At 38.8% G+C, this 25,253-nt stretch overlaps 1 protein-coding gene across 16 annotated transcripts in view; it reads left to right on the top strand.

Moving 5' to 3' along the window:
• Window positions 1-25,253, top strand: part of scrib (scribble planar cell polarity protein) — an 80,328-nt gene that overhangs the window by 48,516 nt on the left and 6,559 nt on the right. For 6 of the 16 annotated variants that reach the window (XM_058780968.1, XM_058780971.1, XM_058780972.1 and 3 more), the window contains 27 exons: window positions 433-522; window positions 615-692; window positions 783-1,112; window positions 2,175-2,255; window positions 4,508-4,750; window positions 7,608-7,718; window positions 7,831-8,007; window positions 8,302-8,418; window positions 8,576-8,764; window positions 9,093-9,212; window positions 9,296-9,352; window positions 9,798-9,854; window positions 10,101-10,181; window positions 16,567-16,638; window positions 16,871-16,918; window positions 17,671-17,718; window positions 17,864-17,989; window positions 18,567-18,677; window positions 19,012-19,062; window positions 20,243-20,392; window positions 20,847-21,006; window positions 21,096-21,306; window positions 22,150-22,239; window positions 22,326-22,508; window positions 22,931-23,068; window positions 24,696-24,835; window positions 24,953-24,990. In XM_058780968.1, coding sequence (XP_058636951.1) covers window positions 433-522; window positions 615-692; window positions 783-1,112; window positions 2,175-2,255; window positions 4,508-4,750; window positions 7,608-7,718; window positions 7,831-8,007; window positions 8,302-8,418; window positions 8,576-8,764; window positions 9,093-9,212; window positions 9,296-9,352; window positions 9,798-9,854; window positions 10,101-10,181; window positions 16,567-16,638; window positions 16,871-16,918; window positions 17,671-17,718; window positions 17,864-17,989; window positions 18,567-18,677; window positions 19,012-19,062; window positions 20,243-20,392; window positions 20,847-21,006; window positions 21,096-21,306; window positions 22,150-22,239; window positions 22,326-22,508; window positions 22,931-23,068; window positions 24,696-24,835; window positions 24,953-24,990 — 3,297 coding nt within the window. The remainder of the gene's footprint in view (window positions 1-432; window positions 523-614; window positions 693-782; window positions 1,113-2,174; window positions 2,256-4,507; window positions 4,751-7,607; window positions 7,719-7,830; window positions 8,008-8,301; window positions 8,419-8,575; window positions 8,765-9,092; window positions 9,213-9,295; window positions 9,353-9,797; window positions 9,855-10,100; window positions 10,182-16,566; window positions 16,639-16,870; window positions 16,919-17,670; window positions 17,719-17,863; window positions 17,990-18,566; window positions 18,678-19,011; window positions 19,063-20,242; window positions 20,393-20,846; window positions 21,007-21,095; window positions 21,307-22,149; window positions 22,240-22,325; window positions 22,509-22,930; window positions 23,069-24,695; window positions 24,836-24,952; window positions 24,991-25,253) is intronic. The other 10 variants (XM_058780973.1, XM_058780970.1, XM_058780969.1 and 7 more) reach the window with 10 other exon arrangements.

Genomic DNA, 25,253 nt, shown 5'->3' with positions numbered 1-25,253 from the left:
TGAAAAATGTGGGTAAACCACTTAGTCTGCTTCAATAAATAGACAAAAGCAGTCAGGCTGATCCACCTTGCAAATATCAACAGAGGTTTTGGGCTTCTGGTTTCAGCTTGGTTTTTAAATGCATGTCTGAAAATTTAAAAGGTTGTCCAATAATCCTTAAGTTAGAGCTCAATTTTTAATGTATGTAAATGAATACGTTGTGTACATCAAGGAAAGAAGGCTGGTTGGGACAATATATTTGATCTGTCTGAACATGGATGCAGTCATTCATATTATAAATACTTCCTTTCTAAACAAGCATGTACTGCATGAAAACTTTTTTTTATTTGTTTTTTGTTTTGTGAGTCAAGCCGCGCATATTATAGCGAATGTTTTGAAGTATTTCATTCTGCTTTTGTCTGTGATTTTCTGATCTCTCTGCTTCATCTGTAGCTGACCCTGACTATCCTGAGGCAGACCGGTGGGTTAGGCATCAGCATAGCAGGGGGGAAAGGATCTACGCCCTATAAGGGAGACGACGAGGTACATTTCAACGAGCTTTCACACAATAGATGAGTTTCAGTAAATGCTTGTGTGTGTGGGTTGTTTTAATGTACTGTATATGTCCTTTTCAGGGTATTTTCATCTCTAGAGTGTCAGAAGAGGGCCCTGCAGCTCGTGCTGGGGTCAAAGTGGGAGACAAGCTTCTTGAGGTGAACATCTGTTTTCACTTTCTCTTTTGAGTTGCCCCATTCAGAATCAGGCATTCACGCTGCTTTAAATCCTTGCATTCGCGCTCTCAGGTGAACGGAGTAGACCTGCATGGAGCAGAGCATCACACAGCTGTTGAGGCCTTGCGCAACTCTGGGGCGGCCGTGGTTATGTCCGTTCTGCGAGAACGCATGGTTGAACCAGAGAACGCCATCACCACCACGCCACTGAGACCAGAAGATGATTATTTCCCCAGGGAGAGACGGTCCAGTGGGCTGCCTTTCCTCCTGGACCCTGCCTCACCTGCTGTCAGTGCTGGACCGACGCTGCAACTAGCCACTTGTCTGGTCCGCAACGATAAAGGTTTAGGGTTCAGCATTGCTGGAGGGAAAGGGTCAACCCCGTACCGAGTAGGAGACACGGTAAACACAAGAGGCTCTTGCATATACACTCGTGACTTGCCTTGTAGTGAATATTTTATGGCATGTTCATTGCTTCAGTGTCAGGTTGTGCAGTGTGGTTTACGAAAGTCAGGACATGTCATCCGTTCTCTCCGTATGTTTAACATGTTAAGCAGAAGAATTCTGCATGATGCTTCTCAGCACCTCTAGGATGGCTGACTGAGATGGCAATGATTAGAATTAGAGGGACTGACACCTGATATGGCCAGTAGATTATCGGATGGCAGGGGATGAAGTATTTTTGGATCTCCGCTGCAGACACACATCATACTGCCCTCTATCTTTCTGACATGGCCACATTTTTGCACCACTTTCACGAAGGAGACACAGTCACACATTAGCACATGCACGCACTCTATGCTGAGTAATTGTAAGTCACGTTTTTGTCCTTCTGCTTGACATTTGTGCTTGTTTTTACTAACAAGTAGATCTCACGGTCTTTTCTGCTGGACTGCTTGCTGCTTTGAGTCTTCGGCATGAAACGTTCTGATCACTATTGTAGAGAACATACTGTGAAAGTGCTGACAAAGGCTGTTTGCAGACTGTGTATCTGTTAAACTGTTGAGATTTGTCTTTGAAGAATCAAGTGGCCTTGAAGGTCGTAAATAGTTTGTTCTTTTAATACTACGTAGTCTGAATTACACCTTTTAGAGTTTTAAATGAGCCCATATAATAAACCATTAAAAGCAAGGCAGGTAATTTTAAGCTAAGGTCAGCAGGATCATTTCTGCTCTAGAGGCTTGAGGCATTGCAGCATGTTACACCAGCATACTGACTAGCTCTTAACAGCTGTACAGGAGCACTGAACTCTGTTGAAGCCAGCTCAAGTCAGCAGCTAATATAGCACTGCAAGAGATACTAGCATTGTGTTACTACAAGAGTATTACCTGTTTTTTTAATTCTTTGTGAAACTCCCTAGGACTCTTTTCTTTTGATTCTTATGAAAAGAGTGTTAATGAAATGAGACCTGATTTAGTTCTAGATTTTTTTTATTTGAGGATAAAGCTTCTGCTTTTCTCTCAGGGAATCTTCATCTCTCGTATTGCTGAAGGAGGAGCTGCTCACAGAGACAATATCCTGCACGTGGGAGACAGGGTCATATCAGTGAGTCCATCCGTCTCTCATACAGTCTCTCTTTTAATTTAGAATTAAAAGGATAGTTCACTCAAAAAATAGTAAATGTTATCATTTACTCAACTTCATGCCATTTAAAAAAAACTCCTTGGAATGCGCTTAGCACATTTCTGACGCTTGTTTTCCACACAAAACATGAATGGTTACCAGGGACTGTCAAGCTCCAAAATGCCAAACAGTGCCATGAAAGTAATCCATACAATCATGGGCTGCATTTTCAAGAGAGAGACTCATTTACGCAGTTTTCAACTCTCATTCGTCTTCCCGTATATTAAAATGTGGTCTCAGTGGTGCCAAACATCATAGGGTTTGGTTCTCATAACTAATTGTAATCTGTATATGAGCATGAATATGACTTGATTTCAGTCAATTCTTCACTCAAAGCTATTGTATGGTTTTAAAATGTAGCACACATGCTTGCTGTCCCATTTTCAGCTTGAAAGTCACTATTCTCTTTCATTATACAGAAGAAAATAGTCTCATGTTGTGCCTTACAAAATAGTCAAACAGGTTTGGCTGAGTAAATGACAACATCTACATTTGTGCAGCTATATAATAGATTTATTTATTTTTTTGTTCCTGGGTATTAGATCTAAATAAAGTCACGTTACATTGTGAGAAACTTAATAATAAGGCATTATAATCTAGCTCACTGCATGGGTGAGTTAGTTTTAGCACAGTCTTTTGCTGTTTTATTGAGCTGTACACCATAACCTTTCTGCTTTGCACCATGAAATTAAGTGTGTAACTATGAACTTCTCTCCTAGTAACCTTGCTTGTATTGACTCAGCATTATAACAATTATAATCCCAACTGTTCTGTTTCCCTTGAGCCCTCTCTTTATTTGGAGATTTTGCTGCTTCTCCATCTGTCCTTGCATGGGTTTTCACTAACACACTTCTTGCCTGCTTGGTGTCGGGTGTGGTGATGGGAGGTTTTTGACTTGGTCTGTGGGCCTGCTGTCATGGTAACTGCATGTGTTACCCTAGCAGCTGCCGTTCTGTCACCCTGTGGTAAGCGCCGGTACTGAATGGTCAGTGCTGACCTCTGTTTGGCACCATGATGGAACTTCTTACTGCTAAACAAAATAACCAGAAATCAAGAATAGCCTTCTCTCACATGGGAAGCAGGACAGGTTAGGCCACATCCCTTGGCTTTACAAAGAGGATCTCAAATATTATACAGTCTTTGTGAAAATGCACAAAAATGCAGCAGCATTAGGCCACAGTTTCAAAACAACATATGGTGTCAAGATATGAGCCAGATCATAATTAGAGGGTAGTATTTAAAGACTCATAGTTAAAGGGTAGTAGTTAAGGCATTAGCTAATTTGATGAATCAGTAGTACTTTTATATAGAAAGTTATAATGGAGTTACGACAGGTTTTTATGTAATCAGGTTATGGTCTCTGTCTGTCCAGGTATAGATGACATGATGCATAATCCAATATTTGAAGGATTAAATGCAGGTTGCATATCAGCTCAATCCCAAGGCCTTTTGTAGTTTGATTAACATGTTAAGATGTTGGGCAAAGCCATGTTACAATCACATACAGATCTGTTACCAAAAACCAGACTGATACTATTTCAGTGAGACTAAAATGTGTTTTATTGCTGTAGTACAGCTGTAATCAAACTTTTAAAGTACATGTTACTATTATAACTGTAATTTGTCCTGAACTAAGCTCACTTTTTATGAGTGCAAGGTCCTCTAATCAAAGTATATGATATATATCTGGAATACATTTAAATATGACAAGCTGTAGTAGAGTTTGGTCATGATTTTCTTGGCTGCTCTTTTTATACTCTTTCTAACACACTATGTGATCTTGCTACCTAAAGCATCTCCAGCATTTCCTCTTTCTCCTATTGCACATTCCCTTCTCTTTTCACTTCCCTGGTTAAATGTGTCTCAGCGTTTTGATTTGATGCATGATTTTTCACTGAGAATATATGTAGGTGAAGTGGGAAATCACTTTTTCTTTGAATGCATGAGGGAGCTCTGCTTTGGCTGTCACGTGATCCAGATCAGTCCTGTACAGGAGCATATTTCACTCAACTAAAACCTGAACTCTAACATTCCTTGAAAACCCAGCTAAATGAAATGCTGCATATAGTAATTAAAGAGCCCATAAGACATAAACTCAACACAAGGGGCTTTCGTATGCCCGTTCTGGGCATATTGGCCCTCTCTGATCCTCTGGTGTTTGGCTGTCGCTCCAGATCAATGGTGTAGACATGACAGAGGCCAGACATGACCAGGCAGTAGCGCTGCTTACTGGCACCTCCCCCACCATCACCCTCCTGGTCGAACGGGACCAGACCAGTGCGGGGGGCGCCTCCCCTCGAACTCGACCTCATTCGCCCCCTCCTCCAGAGCCATCTGACTCACCTGAGCAAGAGGAAGGAGATGAGCAACTTGGAAACCATCTCAACTGCCCCATGGAGGATGAATACCCCATTGAGGTGAGAGCTGGAACTAATGCTATGACGTTGAACCTTCAGGGAGAATGTGTGTGTGTGTGTGTGTGTGTGTTTCTCCCTATTTGAGGAAATATTTCAAACTGATGAAAAGATCTTAAAACTGGTAAATGCTGCTTGCTGTAGATTAATCTCATAACAGCTTCATTTTGCTGTTTTAATGCCTCACTCAACAGAGAAAATGGTGCACGGTATGAACATTGCATTGTGGATTTGTGTTAGGATTGTGATTTTGCCTTTTAAAATGTACTCTATTGCTTTTGCATTTAATTGATTTTCCCTTGATGTTTTTATTCGTGCCCACTTGATGTAGTTTTTAGACTTGCCTAGACAATGCATCTCCATTACAAATAGCTGAACATTCAGCTTAACTGTGTTTACCATTACCATTCAAAAGTTTGGGGTCAGTAAAATATACATACACACGTGGTCAGAATTGTTGGTACCCTTGGTAAATATGATCAAAGAAGGCTGTGGAAATAAATATGCATTGTTAATCCTTTTCATCTTTTATTTAAAAAATTCACAAAAATCGAACCTTTCATTGGAGCATAAGAATTTACTAATGGGGGGAAATATCATTATGAAATAAATGTTTTTCTCTAATACGCATTGTACACAATTAACGGCACCCTTTTATTCAATACTTTTTGAAACCTCCATTTGCCAGTTTAACAGCACTAAATTTTCTCTTATAATGCCTGATGAGGTTAGAGAACACCTGACAAGAGATCAGAGACCATTCCTTCATCCAAAATCACTCCAGACCCTTTAGATTCACAGCTCCATGTTAGTGCTTCTTCTCTTCAGGTCACCACTCATTTTCTACAGGGTTCAGATCAGAGGACTGGAATGGCCAGCAGAAGCTTGGTTTTGTGCTCAGTGACCCATTTTTGTGTTGTTTTTGAGGTTTGTGTTTGGATTATTGTACAGTTGGAAGATCCAAACATGATCCATTATAAGATTTCTAACAGAGTCAGTCACTTATTGATTTTTTTATCTGTTGGTATTTGATAGAATCCATGATGCCATGTGTCTAAACAAGATGTCCAGGACCTCCAGCAGAGAAATATAGGCCCACAACATCAAAAATACAGCAGTATATGTCATTGTACACATGGGGTACTTTTTATCCCTGTGTTCAGCAAACCCATCTTGAGTGTTTGTTGCTAAAAAGCTCATTTTTTAGTTTCATCTGACCATAGAAGCCAGTCCCATTTGAAGTTCCAGTCGTGTCTGATAACTGAATATGCTGGAGTTTTTCTTTTTTGTTGAAAGCATTTTCTTTTCTTGATTTTATTTATTTATTTTTTATTTATTTATTTTTTCTTGAAGCCCTCCCAAACAACATGTGGTGATATAGATGCTGTTTGATAATTTTTTAAAAAGGTTTTCTGACCCCAAGACTCAACTATTTTCTGCAATTCTCCAGCTGTGATCCTTGAAGAGTCTTTAGCCACTCAAACTCTCCTTCTCGTGCATTAGGACGATATAGACACACGTCCTCTTCCAGGCAGTTTCGTAACATTTTATGTTGATTGGAAATTCTTAATTATTGCCCTGATGGTGGAAATGGGAATTTTCACTGCTCTAGCTCTTTTCTTAAAGACACTTCACTAATTTGTGAAGCTCCATTATCTTTTGCTGCACATCAGAAATATATTCTTTGGTTTTTCTCATTGTGATGGGTGATTAAGGGAATTTGGGCTTTGTTTTCCCTCCTATTTATATTTCTGTGAAACAGGAAGCCATGGCTGGATAATTTCATGTTCATAATCACGATGGAGTGCTCAAAATTGTGAATATGAATGGGAATATACTTCAGAGATATTTTACTCATAAGAATTTCTAGGGGAACCAGTAATTGTGTCCAACATGTATTTGAGAAAAAACATTTATTTCATAATGATATTTCCCCCCATTTTTAATTCTTATTCTCCAATGAAAGCTTACATTTTTGTTAGTTTTTTTTTTTTTTATATAAATAAAAGATCAAAAGGATTAACAATGCACCTTTATTTTCACAGCTGCCTTTGATCATATTTACCAAGGGTACCAACAATTCTGACCATGTGTGCATATATTTTAAGAAATGAATACTTTTATTCAGCTAGGGTACATTAAAATGAATCAAAAGTGACATTTAAGACATTTCATGCTACAAAAGCATTTAAAATAAATGTTGTTCTTTTCATCAAAGCTTTCTCTTCAAAGAATCCTGAAAACAATGCCAAAAATTAAAAAACAAAATTAAGATTTTCCAGAGAAAAATTAAGATTAAGAATACCATAAGAATAAAATATTAAACAGCACTTCAGCATAAGCAGCTGTTTTTAACATTGACAATAATAATAATGTTTTGAGAACCAATGATTTGATTTATGATGGGGTTTTTTTTTTTGTTTTTTATAAATCATTTATTTTAAATTGTAGTAATATTTCACAACATTTCTTTTGTTTTTGCTGTATTTTTAATCATTTTAATTTTAAGCAGCCTTTGTGAACATGAGACTTCTTTTCCTTACAAAACAAAACAAAAATCTTCCCAACCCCAAAATTTAAAATGGTAATGTAAATTTAAAAATAAAAATCACATTTATAATTGATTAATTTCAAAGATTATTTATATTTCATATATATTGTAGTGATATTTCAAATCATTACTGTTGTGTTTTTGCCATATTCTTAGTCCAATAAATGCAGCATTTGTGAGCATGAGAGACTACTTTCTTACCAACCAAAAAAAAATTTATTTATTAATTTCAAAGATTATCACTGCATTTATCAGACCTACTGCAATCAGTGCTGCTTTTTCATACATCTGAATTTCTTGTCTGGACAGGAAGTGACGCTGATCAAAGCAGGTGGTCCCCTGGGTCTGAGCATTGTAGGGGGCAGCGACCATGCCAGCCACCCGTTTGGAATTAATGAGCCAGGCGTGTTCATCTCAAAGGTAAAGTAAATCATGTTGTATGATGCAGGTTTATGTAAAAAATGAATGGCATAATTTTTGTTTTGTGACGCTTTTGTCTGAATTGATTTCTGACCTTTTTGTTTCTGGGTAGGTCATCCCCAATGGCTTGGCCTCTCAGAGTGGACTTCGTGTGGGAGATCGTATCTTGGAGGTGAACACCATCGACCTACGACACGCCACACATCAGGAAGCTGTAAGAGCCCTGCTCTCCAACAAGCAGGAGATCCGCATGCTTGTGCGCAGAGATCCCTCGCCCCCTGGCATGCAGGTATACACACACTGATTAGTAGAGGAGAAGTGTAAGCTAAACCTGCAGTATGGCTAGTTACCGCCGGCTCAGTCAGATCTAATAAATATCACATTTGGTCTTTTCCTGAAAATCTGCCAAAATGGCCTGCGATGAGAAAGCCACTCATACAAATACTTATGCTAATTTTGGTAATGATCTAAAAAAAAAAAAACTTTTGATTGATAATGATCTCAATCTCAAAAACTTTTGAGACTCTTAATGAGATCAGAACATCCTCATACACCCTCTAAAAAAATCCCTCTGATTTTGTAGGAGATTGTCATTCACAAGCAGCCTGGAGAGAAGCTGGGCATCAGCATCAGGGGCGGAGCTAAAGGACATGCAGGCAACCCTTTTGACCCCACAGATGAGGGCATCTTCATTTCCAAGGTAACTAATACCATTATATAAAACACAAACCCTGCAGTATTCCGATAACATAACAAATACTGGTCTAGTTACCTACTTCACCGTTTCCTCACAACATCAGTCATTTAAGTCCTTGATTATTTTTTTCTTTTTTCTTTTCTTTTACTCCTTGCTATAGGTGAGCTCCAGCGGAGCTGCTGCACGAGATGGCCGCCTGCGGGTAGGCATGCGTATTCTTGAGGTGGGCAACAACAGTCTGCTGGGTATGACACACACGGAAGCAGTGAGGGTCTTGCGTGCTGCCGGTGACTCCCTGGTCATGCTTGTGTGTGATGGCTTTGACCCAAGAAACGCCACAGGCATCGAGGTAAAGACAGTTCTACAGCTTAGGAGGACATCTGCTCTGATCTGCTCTGGTGCCCAACTGTGACTTAAATTATTATAGATTTAATAAAATATGTATTGACACTACCGACCAGAAGTTTGGACTAGTTAGGATTTTGAAAGAAGTCTCTTATTATTACTACGACTGCATTTACTTGATTACAATTTCAGTAAAAACAGTAGTATTGTGAATTTTCAGCAGCCATTATTCCAGTCTTCGGTGTCACTTGATCCCTTAGAAATCATTCTAATATGCATGGCATGCATGTATGTACTATTTTATATTTTGCATATTTATTTATTTCTTTCAGGCATCCCCTGGTGTTATTGCGAACCCGTTTGCAGCAGGTATTGTTCGTAAGAACAGTATGGAGAGCATCTCATCAGTAGACAGAGACCTGAGTCCAGAAGAGATTGACATCATGCAGAAGGTGAGCTCTATGCATCACACAGAGCAGGAACAGCAGAGGAGTGGATGGAAAAATAACATCTATCTGTCTGACCTTTCCTGCAGGAGGTGGAGATGGTGAGAGAGACGTCCCAGTGGGAACGGGAGGAAATGGAAAAAGTGGTGAGTGATTTCCTCCCCTAAACACTTTTCTTAACATATTGTAATAATAATAATAATAAGCTATCAAAATGACGACCACTTCCAAGTCTTTCCTATAACTGCAACTAATATATGTGGATCTGTCCTTTTCTTTCTCTCTTTCTCTTATCTTATGCCCCTCTTTTCCCTCAAACCCTTCTGAATGATCTTGGGTGCTGCTCATTCCAAACATCACAATTTGTTTCTGCTCATTTCCATTCAACTCCTTCATTAAATGTTCTTTTGTCTTCATGGTCCTTGGTTTTATTGCTCATCCATGATTCTGCATCACCTGAACCTCATTCCCATCTGTGCAATGGATGTCATCGGAATGTGTGTGGGTGTGTGGGCAAAATGTGTGTGTATCTGTGTGATTGGGTAAACTTTATCCCCCCACCCCCTCCTTGCCTTCCCTCTTTCGGTAAAGGAGCGTATGCGCTTGGAGCGCGAGGAGGCAACTCGTTTGCTGGAGGAGGAAACTGAGGTGAGGCTGTATGCCCTACCTGTCTTTACGGCCCGCATTAGGGCTCCAGGAGCGAAACACGGGACCTGCAGTCACCTTGAACATGAGCAAATGAGTCACATCTGAACCTCTGAACTCTAGAAGCTCTTGAGATCCAGTGTCCTCATGCTTAATGAAATATCTAATTAATGTTTAGAAGTTTTTTGAACATGTTCTTTCAATGAACAGTGATCATTCATTGTGTTCTTTCTAACCCTCTCTCTACAGAATTTGAGCACTGGACCACTGAAACTGGACTACAAGACACTGGCGGCTCTACCTACCACTAGCCTACAGAAAGTTAATAGAGTAAGTAAACGTAACTTGCAGAAATGTTTCCTTGCTTGCTTTTGAATTCTTAGCATATTGGTCTGTTTGTCCAGTAGTGCTGCTTTTACTAGTAGTGCCAAAGGTGAAGCAGTCCAGCTGCTGGCTTTAGTCTTCAGCAGCAGCAGGGTTGGATGTCATTCCAGCCATACCTCTGACAGAATACAGATTGTATTTGCTGGTGCTTGAGCTGGAGTGAGGGGGAGGTGCTGGCCGACAGCTGACAGTAGCTCAAGTTATTTTAAAATGTGTGCTTTGAGCTGATTGGCTGAATGGTTTAATGGGTGGGTGTGGCCTTTAAGGACGAAGGGATCCTCGGAGGTTCTTGACAGTTAAGTTATCTCGAGTCGAGCCGCTCGGAATCTGCTCCTGTCATCTTACTGTGAGTGTATCACTGCTGTTACTTCACAACTCTGTCTTTTCTGTCATTTCTTAAGCACTCATTCCTTCTTAACTTCCTTTACTACTTTTTCCTTTTCTTTTTCTGAATTTGTTTTTTGTGTGTGTGTGTAAAACTTGTTACATTTTATTTAGAATTTGATTACTGTAATATTAGCAATAGCCATTAGTTGTTGGACGTTGAATGTCAGTAGTTACTCGGAGTCAATCAATTGTATTATGCTGACTTTACATACTGTAAGCATCCCTCATACAATAATTTATTGCCTTCAGTGATATTCAGTAAATGTTATATAATGCAAGTTGTAATTTGAGCTTTGTAACTTTTATTTTTATTTTTTTTATTTTTTTTTTTTTTTTATACAAACTACCAAGATGTTCCTTGTCCCTTATAAGCATTTTTAGCCTATGTCTGTCTTCTAGAAATGTTTAACCTACATAGCACTAGCAGCTGTTAGCAAAGTCAAGTGAGGAATGGCGAGGGGGTGGACTGCTCTTAGATGGGGAAACACTAGCACACAGTTATATCCCTCATGTGATTTTGTGGTATATGAAGTAGAGTTTAGTCATGTCTATTTATAGATCAGAGCAGTGTCTTTTATCTGCACAAGAGCCATTGAATGAAGCTTTTATCAGTATGAGGCCATTAGTTGTATGCAGCGGTCACATCTTAAGTAGGGGTGTGCAGCGGAGCCAGTATTTGTATCTGTGTTTGTATCTGTTGCGATCACAAAATTATTCATATCTGTATTCGGATAAAACCGGAAGTAGGCGGAGCTTGAACCAGAACTTCATACAGATATACTTGATAAGACTGTTATGTTCATGGTATTACAGCCTATCGTTTTTCATAGTTATCACTGAACAAATATGCTGTGTTTAACGAAGATAATAATTTTCTATGATTATAACATTTATTTCAATATCTTCTAACAGTCAGAGCCGATATCCTTGTATTGTATAGGCAGTGTTTCGAGATGCAGTGCGGTTGTGCTTCGGGCTACGTGAGTTCGAGTCCCAGCTTGAGGACATGTCGTGATCCGATAAATAATTATTTAAATATCTTTAAATGCAAACCAGCAAAAGATAAAGAAGCAAACATGTAGGCATAGTAGAAAATGTATTGCTATCAAAGTTGATTATTAGCCTGCACTTGACCGAGAGCTGGTTTGGTTTTTGAGAGACGGCAACGCGGCTGTTTGGTGATCGCGCTGTGCTTATTCCATTCATTCGTGTAGCCTATCATATTGTAGCCTATAAGGTTTAAATCATTGCCTTTTAAATACACAGAAATACTAGAACATGTATGGTGTATTATTTTAAGTAATATTACTCTTGCCAAGTTCTGATTTTTGAGAAAGTTTACATTCATTCACTTCACACACTCATCATTGCATGAAGTTAGAGGTTTGTGTAAAATATCGCACTGATCCCCTGGCTCACCTGTGAATCCAGCAAACACGTGCTGCAGCCTCAGCTGAATATTCGGGCAGAATTATTCGTTATCCGTTATTCGTTTTAAAAGCCATTATCCGTGCCTTTCCGAAGAAAGTATTCGGCTTCAGGCACACCCCTAATCTTAAGCATCACAATGTGCCACCAATTGCACCCGAATTGCTTTTTTTTTTTTTTTTTTTTTTTTTTCTGTGATGAGAATCCAGTGTACAGTTTCATAGCACTTTGTAAAATTGCATCTCTAATAGTAATAACAGTTAAGTAAATATTTGTGTATTGTGGTAAGGGCTCACTCAGAAGTGTTTATAAGTTACATGCAGTGCTAAAAACTACTTGATATGGTTTCTATTAGGTTATATGTAAAGCAAGCATTCATGGTAGTTCATAATGTTGAATAAGATTTTAAACTGTAAATACCTTCCTAATGTAGTAACTGTGTCAACACTAAAAGAGTAGTAGGGTAGTAGGTGTTTTAAGTAGGGTAAACGAACCTATTAAACTCACGTACCCATCAAGCACACTTCCATTTTTGAGATCAGATTATAAAAAGAAAAAATAATTTATTATCCTACTTGATGTCATAACCAATTGATATGTTTGTTACTATATACCTCCTGTAATTTCAAGTCAATCAGATCATTGCACGCTGAGATACGGGTCTCCATGTGTTCACACTGTCTGGCAGCCATTTTGAAAGCTGTCTAAAAACTTTCACCAAAAGAGGAGCCCCTTAAATGTGCGGGTTTTTTTAGACGTTTAAGCCGTTATTTTGGGTAAGTTTCACTACTTATTGTAAAATTAAGAGATTCATGTTCAGACTTTTGCATATTTTAACCTGGAACTTGGATGTGAGAAATAATTACATTAGATCCAAAAGATAGTTTTAGCAACATAGATGCTACAGAACACAGTTAGCTGACTAGCTGTATAAGATTATGTGCTACGCTAATATATTACTTCACAGGTATTACTGGCTTGTACTTTTACATCCATAATATTATAAATTGACAGTTTATTGCTGGTCTGTGGTTTTGCACTGCTGTAATTTTTAAAGATTTCATATTATTGTAAGGTGAGCTTAAAGGGTACGCTACTATGAAAATCACACAGCTTCAGTGTGACATCAATACGAAAAAAAAGTATAATTTCATAGATATGTATGAACTTAATAATCCTGTCATTTTAAAGGGGTCTTATGATGCTTTTTTTAAAGATCATTATTTTGTGTGTTTGGTGTAACAGAATATGTTGACATGATTTAATGTTCAAAAAACACATTATTTTTCAAATACTGTACATTATTGTAGTTCCTCTATGCCCAGCCTCTCTCAAACACGTTGTTTTCTACAAAGTCCCTCCTTCCGACAAGTCCAGTCTGCTCTGATTGGCCAGCTGACACAGTGCATTGTGATTGGCTGAACACCACAAGCACGAGTCGGAAATGTAACAGCCCTTACCATAATCGCGAGCTTCAGCTTTCAAAATAAATGTAAAGACAGTTAATAATGTCCGTAATTTTACCATCAGTTCAAGCCCGAGAGGGGAACAGAGTCGCGTGACAGACACAGTGATGAAGCTCGTGTTTGCACACAAGCCGCAGTTGTCTCACTCTCTCACACACACACACACACACACACACACACACACACACACAACGCAAAACTCCGCGTTTAAACAGTCAATAGCAAATACTTAAACTAATAACAAAACATACTTGCAGTCGCTGATTCAGAAGCACCAGATTGTCATAGCAAAGTCAGAATTACCTCCTCTCTTAGGTTCACGAAACAGTCATCCATAAAATGCGTTGTGATAACATCTGGGTTGTGCTGTTCTGTTGTAAGTAATCTTAATGATTCCCAAATGCATCTACTTTCGGAAGGCCAAATAAAGTGCTTTTGCTTTCGCACAGAAACACGCAGTGTCTCCCTGACATGGCTGCATCAACACTACTGCGGTTACTGAAACATGCCTTCTTTCTTTGCGTGAACATTTGAGCAGCATTACGCAAATATTTCCACATTGAACGTCTATGTAAATACTTCTTTAAATTACTTTTAAGTTAATCGATTTTCTATGGATTCTGTCAACTCAAATCCGCAGACTGGCTCTGAGCTTTGGCAACTAGCATCAACTTCTCCAGACTGTAAATCTGTGGAAAATCGGGGCAAAAATAGTGTAGTGTTCTCTAGACTTAAGAGACTATAGATAAATTGACATCCATTTAAAAAGAGGTTTCATAATGAGGCAAGTTTCTGTGTTCATCCCCATGAAGAAAATGATTTATTGGTTTTGTTTTATCTGATTTTTGAATGTGTTATTTAGCTGAATATGGACTAGTCTAAATGTTGCAATGTGCTTAATGACACTTCATTATGAATGCCTTGTTGCTTGATTTTAGTGTTCTGTTTTTTTTTTTTTGTTTTTTTGTTTTTTTGTGATTGACTTTGTACCTTCAAAAAATATATATTTTTACAATTATTAAAATAAACAAGATGTGAGCTTAATGGGAACAGGGGTGTGCTTAAAGGGCACAAAAATGTACCCATTAAGCACAGCCGGACTTCTTGAATTTAATGATGTATATCTTAATTGAAATGCTTTTGTCATTTAAAATAAAATTTAATATTTGTGTGTGAGAGATTTAATATTTTATTTTAACATAACTTTTTGTACTGAAACCAATATCTTGTGCACTAAAAAATTTTGATTTTGGTGAGCTTAATAGTTACGTTTACCCTACTTAAATTTCATAAACTAAACCTGAAATAAAAATATAATATTAATATTATATAATATTTATTTATTTATACAAAATTACAAAATCCAAAATTAACTGAAAATATAAAAGCAAAGTCTACATTAGAACGCACAGCAGATTCAGTGCAGATGTTCTTCTGGTTTGAGTGACTGTCTACTGTGAGATGTCTCAGGATGATGGGATAGCTCTATTTAGCTCCTCACTCATCTGAATCGGCGTGACCGGTATATGATTATGACTTTAGCATGGCTGTTATTTCTTTCAACTCTGCCAGACTAAACCCATCTGTTTCATTCTATACTGCTTTTCCTTTCTTTCTTTGCTTTTACATTTGCTATGTTCTAATCTTTTTGTGTGATGCCATGTCGTTTTCTTCTTCCTTTTGTGTATCATTAGTTGTTCTGCTCTTTTATTTGATTTCTTTCCTTCTCACATTATTTCTCCCTTTTGTCTCTGTCAATCATATTCTCTCTCTCATTCCTCAGTTTTCTCCCTCCTTTGCTACATTCTTCACAATGGAGGCTGCCATGCCGGCCGTCCCTGTAGACCCCCTGGGTTTTGAGAAAGTCCATGCTTCTATGTACCATGTAGAACCCCTTGCCCTCCCTTCGTCTCCAGTCTGCCCAGCCGCAAGTTCAGCGGCTTCAAAACCTCCCCAAGCCGACACATGGGACCCCCTCCCAGCTCAAGGAGTCCCTCAAGAAGCTAAAGAGGAAGAAGAATGTCTTGTGGACTCCCAGCCAATCTGCTTTAGTGAAAATCCTTTCCTTGTGGCTAATCGCAAGGGCAAAGCCTGCCCTCCTGAAGAGCGCATTTTATCAGGGCCACCTGTGGGTTATGGCAGGCATGGGCAGCTGCAGCCCTGGTTGTACAAGGCAAGCAGCCTTGGGGGAGTGTGTTTTCTGACTGAGTGTGTTTTCTAGTCAAGCATGGTGTGTCATCAGTAGCTATTTAGAGTTAACATAGCACTTCAATCTCAAATGCCATCCAGAGATTTCTACTGATAGCTGCTTTAGACTTACAGATGTCTTTGAAAACGTCCTTAGGTCGTTTCACTGAAATATTCATGTCTATATAAACATTTCCTTTATTTAGAAAATGGGTGAAGCTGAAAATGAAGCGGATACAAAAATGGGAGCCTGTAATATGTGCAACCTTGTGGTCTTGAGGCATTTGAACATTCCCAGAGAGACTGAGAATGCTTTGAATGTGAAGTCAACAGGTGTTAAACAAAAAGGGTGAAGGGTTAAGGCCTCTCACCTTAAATACGGACTAGCCCACCAACCATTTCCAGGAATGTTAAACACCATGGTCTCTAAAGTAACATTTGAGACATTGTCTCTTTCTGTTGCATGACATTGTTCTTGACGCTGTTTGACAAAACGCATTTTATGGCACCACTGCTTGATTTTAAAATGATCTGTGGCACATAATACAACACATTTGTCATCAAGCACATTGTAAGAGCAAGAAATAGAACAACTGCAGTGTGCAAGCATATTATAACCTGCTTAAAGCAGTTGTTTATGTTGGCTATTAATGTTATTCTCAAATCAAGTTGAACTGCTTTTATAAAATTTCACATGATTGTTTATTCTTAATGCACTACTTTGTAATTTGGCCAATTTTGCTTATTGGAAACAGCAGACCTCATCTTGCTTTGTGAAATACTTCACTGACCTCAAGCAATTTCTTTCCTTCTCCTGTTCTTGTGACATGTTGTGACAGATGTTCCTTTTATTTGTATTTCAGTCTTCACCATCTGAGCCTCATAGGATTGACAGTCCTGTCCGAGATGCTGCACACTCTCCACACAACTCACAGGTCAGTTCCGTTTCAGAGCGTATTCACTCCCTTTTATCATCAGCCCTTTCTTTTCTCATTTGTTTTCATGTGACTGTCAAACATTACCATGGAAAAGCCTGTACAGATTTATGCAGGTGTTTTGCATGGTCAAAGGCAGGCCTAGTTTACATGTTCATTAAGATAGTGTTCAAGGTTGATGGCCTATGTGCTCTCATTCCACCCCTCGTCATGACATTTCCATATTTCTCAGCAGTCCCACAAATCTTCCTCTGTGATGCTTGGAAGGGAGGTTCGATATGTAAGTGGGCTGACTAGCCCTTGTATGCCCTGCACTAGCTGCACTTGGCTTTGCATTAGATGTTAAGAGCCGAATGGAATACGGGCCTGTGTACCTCTGAGCATGTCCTGCTATTCATGCTCTCTGCAGCAGTGAAATGCTTGACTCTTATTTAGTATTTCCACCAAACCAAGCAATCGAGAGTGTAACTATGGCTTGGTGAATTAACACTGTGTATTAAGGCCTTGTGAATCATCTGAAGTGTATATAACATTATATACACTACTGTTCAAAAGTTTGGGGTCAATAGAATTTGTGTTGTGTGCTCTCCAAGGCTACATGCATTTGATCAAAAATACTGAAAAATCTTTAATATTGTGAAATATTATTACAATTAACCATTTTTTCTTTCAGTGTATTTTCAAATGTATTTTATTTACATTATTCCAGTCTTCAGTGATCCTTCAGAAATCATAATTGAAAATAGTTTTTGTGAAAACTGATTATTTTTTTCCATTCTTCAATTTTCCAAGTAAATTGCATTCTTTACTGTAACTTTTAATCAATTTAATATGTCTTTTCTGAATACAGTTATTCATTTATTTAAAAAAAAAAAATCTTACTGACCCCAAACTTTTGAACACTAATATAATTTAATATGAGCTGAAGTATCAGGCAGTTACTTGATTTCAGAAAGCTAATCCCATGTGAAATTTATTTCTTCCTCTTAATTTTATATCATGTTCATATTTCTCTTTTTTTTTTTGTTTCAGTCAAACATTCATTTCCCTTCAAATGCAAACACCAAGGATAATTCATCAGTGAGTGTCCAATATGCAGATAACTTGTAAATTATACTAGAGCAAGTTCCTGATAATATTGATGTGAATATTATGTTGGAAACATTGCGTAAATTTGTGGTTGATTGCTGGATTTATTGTAAGTTTTATTTCTCTTTCTTTCTAGACTAAACCTGGTGCCATCCAGCCTCTCTCTCGGGTGCGACCCCCTGTGTCTCCAGCCAGTCAGGATGGTCACAGCAGTCCCAACCCTTTCCAGCATGGCCTCTCTCCCATCAACTCTCAGACCACTGTAAGATCCCTCACCACTGTCTGAACCCTAATGAGGCCCCCTCTCATCCTCAGTTACCAATGCCTAAAGACCAACAGAACGCGACTGTTGTTTTATTTTCTCCATATGCATTCCAATTGTGCCTGTTAAGCCTTACAAACGGTCACACCATAATCCAGGTCAAAGAAACGGGTTGTTTAAAAGACTTATCAACTTCTCACTGCAAGTAACATTGTGCCTGTTTTCTATCAAAAGACGCCTCTTTTGGATTTTTTTTTTCTTCCCCTAATCACATAAACCACATTGCACAGCAAGGTTTACACTCACATTATCTCAGGATACCAGTGTAAACCAAAATATTGCCCCGAGTTGTCACCATAACCACAGACCTCCCTCATACTATCAAACTCTCTCCTCTCCCTCCATCCTTCATTGACATGATCGCAATCGCGGGCTGCATGCGGTCTAGCCCTGCATTTTCCTCCTGTGCCCTGCCTTTGCTGCTCTGTCTCTCATTAGCTGTTCCATCCTTTTTGTCCTTTGTCTGTTTCTCTACCCTTCCACCCCTCCGTCCTCGACCCCCCGACCCCTCGTACAGCCTCGTGCCCCATCCCCTGACACACATGAGGAATACCCCATCAATATCAAGCAGGTATATAAGGCCTTCGCAGCTGTGCCACACTCCCTGGCCGTACTGGAACCCCCACAGGTAGGACAAATGCTCCTCAAGGTTGTGAGCATGTCGTGGTTCCCCCGTCATCCAGTGCTTGGTCTTCCCTTTGGACATTTTGTTCCTTTGGGAGCTTGTTTGCTGTCGTTGTGCATGAGTCACTCATGGTGGTGTCGAATCCAGGAGTTCATCTGACAGGGACACTGATGTGCGTCATTCATCTGTCACTTGGTTGTTTGATGTTGGTTTTGATATTTGACTCCTTGCTGCGTGTAAAGTGTTTCCTCTCGTCCTACTCAAGTCTTGTGTCTGAGGTTTCTTTGTATAAAGTGTCTTGACTTAATCATCTTTCCTTTTCACTCTCATTTGTTAGGATCTTTACTCTCCGTGGAACAATGTCAGTGCAAAGCAACCGTCACCAGAGGTATGTCTTTATTTGTAATCTGTATCATTTTTAAAGTGATATTTTAAAGCTGGAATACACTATACGACTTCCTCCCAGATTCTTTTGCTCTAATTTTCGATTTGGACCAGTCGACGCTAATTGTCAAATGTCAGTCAGAGGTTACTGATTTCACAGAAAACAGTATAGTGTACGATGACCGCATACTCCAATTTTTAAGCTTCAGATGCTGTTCAGTTGGAGGACATCAAACATGTTTGATATTTTGAGCCAGCTTTAGAACACAAGTTGTTTTTATCATAGGTGTAGCTTTAGGAGCTTGGGGTGGGGGGTTTGAGCGGGTTTTACTATGATTACAGAGCAACAACAAACACATGAGGTTGTCATGGCAACCAGATACATTGCACACAAATTACTTGTGAAGACTTGGCTGTCTATTTTTGCTGCGCTAGCAATAAACACGCCGAATATAATCCACTATAAACACATTTGCCAACAGGATTGCAAAGTAGACTAAGCCAATTAACAAGTGAATTACCCACTGCTTTAAAACAGATGTCTGTTGGACATGATTCAAGTTTAACGTACAAAAGCAGGCACACAACCATATTTGGTAACGTTAAAGGGTTAGTTCACCCAAAAATTCTGTCATTAATTACTCACCCTCATGTCGTTCCAAACCTGTAAGATATTTTTCATAAACTCTGACTCTCTGAGAGCTCTCTGACCCTCCGTAGACAGCAATGGAACTGCAATGTTCCCAGGTCCAGAAACGCAGCAAGGACATCGGTAAAATTGTAGTAAAATAAAGAAAAAATTATATTACGGTTGAACCACTGATGTCACATGGACTATTATACCGATGTCCTTACTACATTATAATAACTATATTAAAATAACTATGTTATGTGCATATTTAGTTTTGAGTTGAAAACATTATTAACAAATATTTAATAAAATCTTTCCCCGCAATCTCTGCCCATGGTTTTTATCCATCATGCATCTCCTAGCAAAAATCACGTTTAGTGTTCACAATAACCAAGTCAACAAGTGTATTCCAACCTTTTCTCTACATGATGATGACTTTTGTATGAGCCTGACCCGTAATCCTTGTTTGGTGCATACTGTCTCACCCACAACTCAATACGCAATATTGTCTGCAAGTGTGGTGTTGATATGCTATACATGATGGGTCTTTCAGCCTGAGCTGAGTAATGAGGTGTTTATGGATGAGGCTGACGGTGAGGGCAGTGGTCCTCTCAGGCCTCGTCCCTCCCTCTCATCTGACCGCTGCGAGTACAGGAGCCTGGCAGCCGTGCCACACCTGTCTCGCCCCTCAGTGGAGTTGAAGGTACCCAGCTGATCTCCAGCAGAGCCACTCTTTCGATTCATCTAAACTTGAGTGGTGGTGGTGCAGGTGTATGTGTCGCTTTGAACTGTAACAAAGAAACGTGATCAATTGTGTCTGCAATGTCAAGAAAAACCCGATCATCTGGCAGCATGGGTTCTGGTAAAATATGGGAACGTGATCAGTCGGTGTTCTGAATCAAAGCAATTATTTTTGGTGAGAAGAGGCTTCAAGAGAGCAGTGATTTGAAAGTCTTTTTGCAATGGCAGTGCATTATGCAATCATCATAATGGTGGTGGATCGGCAAAGTTTTGGTATCTTTGTGCAAATTATTAATCATTGTCTGATTTTCAGAATTAACGGGACTTGCTCTTGCATGTCAGTGCATGTACATTTTGGTTGCTTTTATAGTGTTCTTTACAATTGGTCTGAAAACTGAATCCTCACTCTCTCCCAGACCCCCTCCTCTGTTGGCAGAGACAGCCCAGAGCAGCGCTCCTTCAGAGACAGGCAGAAATATTTTGAGATTGATGTGAAACAGCAGACACCAGACAAACCCAAACCTCGCATCTCACTTGTGGGAGAAGATGACTTGAAGAAAATGAAAGAAGAAGAAGGTTTGTGTCTGTCTAGTTGTCAAATGTTGATGTTAAGCTTGAGTTCATTGTTGAATCATGTTAAATAATTTGTCAATGACTTTCCTCAGCAAAGCGAATTGAACAGAGGGCACGAGAGTATATGCTGGATGATGATGAGGAGGATGAGGAGGAAGACCTGGCGAAGCAGGTGGCAGATATGAAGGCTCACGGAAAGGTTATCCTTGATGGTGTGGAGTACAAGGTGGAGAGCTTGGGAGGCCACAGTTCCCCATCTCTGAGGCAGTGTGCCACACCACCCAGCCACTGTGGCAGCTCAGGGTGCGCTACATGTTTGCTCAATTGTTTGCTAGTATTTCAAAGTTGCTAAGTTGTTTTCATATGGTAGTGGGGTTTTTTGTTTGTTTGCTTGCTTGCGTTTTATCATTTTGATTGCAAAACACACTCTGAACATCTAGAACTCCAATTCTTATATATTTGATTATTAAAATAATTACATACAAATATAGACTACCATTTTATTTATTTTTTTACAATTTATGTTTTAAAATAGTTATTAAAAAAAAAAAAGAGATTTATTTGGTTAAAAATATACCATTTAATTTTAATGTATTTTAAAATGCTTTTTATTTTCCTGTGACAGATGAATTTTCAGCAGCCATTACTTCAGTGTCACATGATCCTTCAGAAATCATTCTAATATGATTTGCTGTTCAAGAAACATTTCTTATTAGCAATTTTGAAAGCAATTTTAATATTTTGTGGAAAATGTGATTTTTCGGGATTCTCTGATGAATAGAAAGTTCAAAAGAATAGCATTTATTTGAAAAAGATATCTTTTGTAACATTATAAATGTTTTGCTATCACTTTTGATCTCAGTTGTCCCAGCTGGAAAAAAAAAAAATATATATATATATATATATATATATATATATATATATATATATATATATATATATATATATATATATATATATATATATATATATATATATATATATATATATATATTATTATTATTTATTTATTTATTTATTTATTTATTTATTTATTTATTTATTTATTTTAATCTTACCGACTGCAAACATTTGAAAGGTGCATCAAAACGTTTATTAGTAATAAAATAGTAAAAAGTATTTATTTATCTTTTTTTCTTAATCCAGTCCTTCCTCCGTGGACGGTAAAGGAGACTCTCAGCGGAATTCAATGGAAGACAGCTTCAGACTGGAGCAGAGACCCAACTCCATGACAGGGTGAGGAACGTTGAAACCTAAATATGTACAGTTTTGCATTTTTTTGGGGATATTTGAATTGCTTGACCCAGTGTTTGTCTTAACAGTTTGATCCCAGTTTATCCCGGTGAATCTGTGGCTCCCATTCGGACGGCCAAAGCAGAGCGCAGGCATCAAGACCGATTACGCATGCAGAGCCCAGAGCTTGCTGTTGCCATGGACAAGGAGCTATCCCCTGCTGAAAAACGAGCCCTGGAAGCAGAGAAGAGGGCCATGTGGAGAGCAGCCAGGTATGACGGCCACAGAGAATGATGTGTTTTGTGAAATACATCACATCGGGAGCGTTTTTCTCTCCAGTATCATCCTTTCTTCTGTAACGCTGATCTCTAAAGAGCTGTCCGCTTGTGGTACTTAAATTTCATCTTCCCCTTGATGAACGGGGCTTTCAAAGCCATTTCCACATTCTTTGGATATAGGAATCCATGAAATATATATATATTATTTTTTTTTTTTTTTTTTTTTTTTTTTTTTACATGCACATCTCGTATTGTGGATTTGTCTTTGAAGGCCCTGAGTTTCAATGTAGACCTTCCCTTAACCTTTACTGTCCTTTTCAGAGTGTTTTCTTTCATCTGTAGTCTTTCCTCTCTTTCCTTTTCTTTGTCGGTTACCATATTCTATCCTCTCTACTTTCTTACTTGCTGCTCCCAAGGCCTTATGGTCTAGAGGAGGACGTAAGGCAGTATGAGCAAGACCTGGCTAAGCGGCTCTACCAGTCCCGTGTGAGGGCCTCTCTAGGCAGCGCTGCAGCCCCTCCCACTTCCTGCTCCTCCTCTTCCTGTCAGCCCAGGTCTGCCCTTAACAGCCAGAAAGCATCATGTGGGCTTAGCTGTGATGCTTGACACCGCTTGGGGTGCTTGGTGCTTGTGGACATTGTATAGTGCATAGTGTGTAAAGGGTGAACAATTTTTGTAGTGGCTTTTTCTAAACAATGAACGTGTCCTATAAGAACCCACTACTGTTTCTGCACGTGTGCTATTTTATTTAGTTTGGTAGCACACTCCCTCTTTCTCTCTGCTCACTCACTTTCGCCTCCCATCTGTGTAAAAGTATTGTCCTAATAACATGCTTTTTTTTTTGCCGTTATTGTTGTTTTATTAGAGGTGCACTGATACTACTTATTGTCTATAACAAGACCTTCATTAAAAGCACTGATGCTGGTTACCTTCATAAAGAAGCTATGGAAGCCCATTTCCACCAGTGAATAAAAAAAAAAAAAAGTAATTTTCTATATCAAAATTCTGACTTTTTTTCTGACTTGCATGATATAAACAGCAGTTGCGAGTTAAAAAAATCAGATTTGCACAATTGTGAAAGATTAAGTCCAGTTCTGAGGGAGAAAAAAACTGTTCTCAGAATTGCAAATTTATATCTCACAATTCTGAGAAAAATGTCAGAATTGTGAGAGAAAAAGTTGCCTTTTTTGGAAACGGGATTGGACATGGTGAGGCATGTTAAAACCTGACATTTTTGACATGTAGGCAGAGTTCAATTAAGTAGTATTCACTGAGTTTAATGCATGCAAGATTTCAGCAATGTTTGGTCCACATTGCAAGGTAAAGACAACCAACCACACAGCTTTTTTTAGGTGATATTTAGGTTTGGCTAAATCTGAAATGATACCACAATAACATACTTGTTAGAGATTAGAGTTTGGGATTTTGGAACACTTGTGTCATTTTTGTTTGCAATGCAAGTCTGTGCATGGACTGAGTGCACCATACTGAGACTAACTCTAATCTAAGGAAGTTTGGCAGAGCTAATTTTCTTGGCTGGCTTAAATGGATAGTTCATCCAAAAAAAAAAAAAAACGAAAATGTAGTCATTATTTGCTTACCCTGCACTAACACAGTATTATAAACCTGCAGTTGTCTACATCAAACCAATGGCCAAGGTCAGGTTTTCACCAAGTAATTAATTAAAAGTATGGTTTGTCTTTTTACAAAACCCTGTTGCGTGTCCTTGGAAAATACGTCACGAGTTGTATGGGATCACTCTATGATACTTTTGCATCTTTTTGTTAAAGCTGGTCACTATTCACTGCCATTATTTAGACAAGCACGTTTTTTGTGGTCTGAAAAAGAAAGAAGGTCATACGACATTAGAATAATACCCACAAATGCAGATTCAGTAAATAATGAGTGAATTATCTCCTTTATAGTATACTTCCCGCTTGACCTTTCACGGTTGTTTTACAGCATGAAAGCTAATCGGTGCATCTCTAGTTTGTGTGATTCTCTCTCATAACTATTGCACATTTTTAACAGCCTCCATCAAATTAACTTGTTCTGCTGTATTAACCAATCAGTGTGCACAGCACCTCTGCTTATCTTTCATCTCTCATCCTGTCTCTCCTCGCACCGTTTGCATTTCTCCTTTCACTCTCCGTGTCTCACTGTATCTCACTCTCTTTCCAGGATGAAGTCTCTAGAGCAGGATGCTTTGAAGGCTCAGATGGTCATTGCCAAGTCTAAAGAGGGGAAGAAGCGTGGAACGTTGGATCAGCTGTCGGAGTCTCCGTCCCCTGCACCCACACCCTCTCCAACACCAATGGAAGGTGACGATCTCATTTACCTTTGTCAGTAAAACGATACCATAGTATACTCCATTGTGTGTTGCTGGGTTTTTTTAGAGTCAGTTGTGTTAAATTTATTTCTTGTTGTTTCCTAAACAGATATCAGTCCACGGGCAGTGACTTCACCAGGCAGACTGGTACGAGACAATTGGTTTTTCATTTAGTACAAAGCAAACAGCATTTTGAATCACCAGTAATGTTGTTTTGGGAGACAAATTCATTTAGTAGGATGTCAAACCATCCTTTTTTAACTTTCAATGATAAAGTCATTCTTTAATCTAAGTCATGTCCATAGCATATAGAGCAACATCCATGAACTTTTCCTTTATCTCTTTTCTTTGTTGTCCTTTCTCCTCGTTTTCTTGTACATTTACACATCTCTGCTTCTCACCCTTCTGTC

Source organism: Onychostoma macrolepis, chromosome 07, assembly GCF_012432095.1.
Source record: "Onychostoma macrolepis isolate SWU-2019 chromosome 07, ASM1243209v1, whole genome shotgun sequence".
Classification (NCBI taxonomy): Eukaryota; Metazoa; Chordata; class Actinopteri; order Cypriniformes; family Cyprinidae; genus Onychostoma; species Onychostoma macrolepis.
The sequence above is the reverse complement of the archived record's forward strand: the minus strand, read 5'-3'. Positions and strand labels throughout refer to the sequence as shown.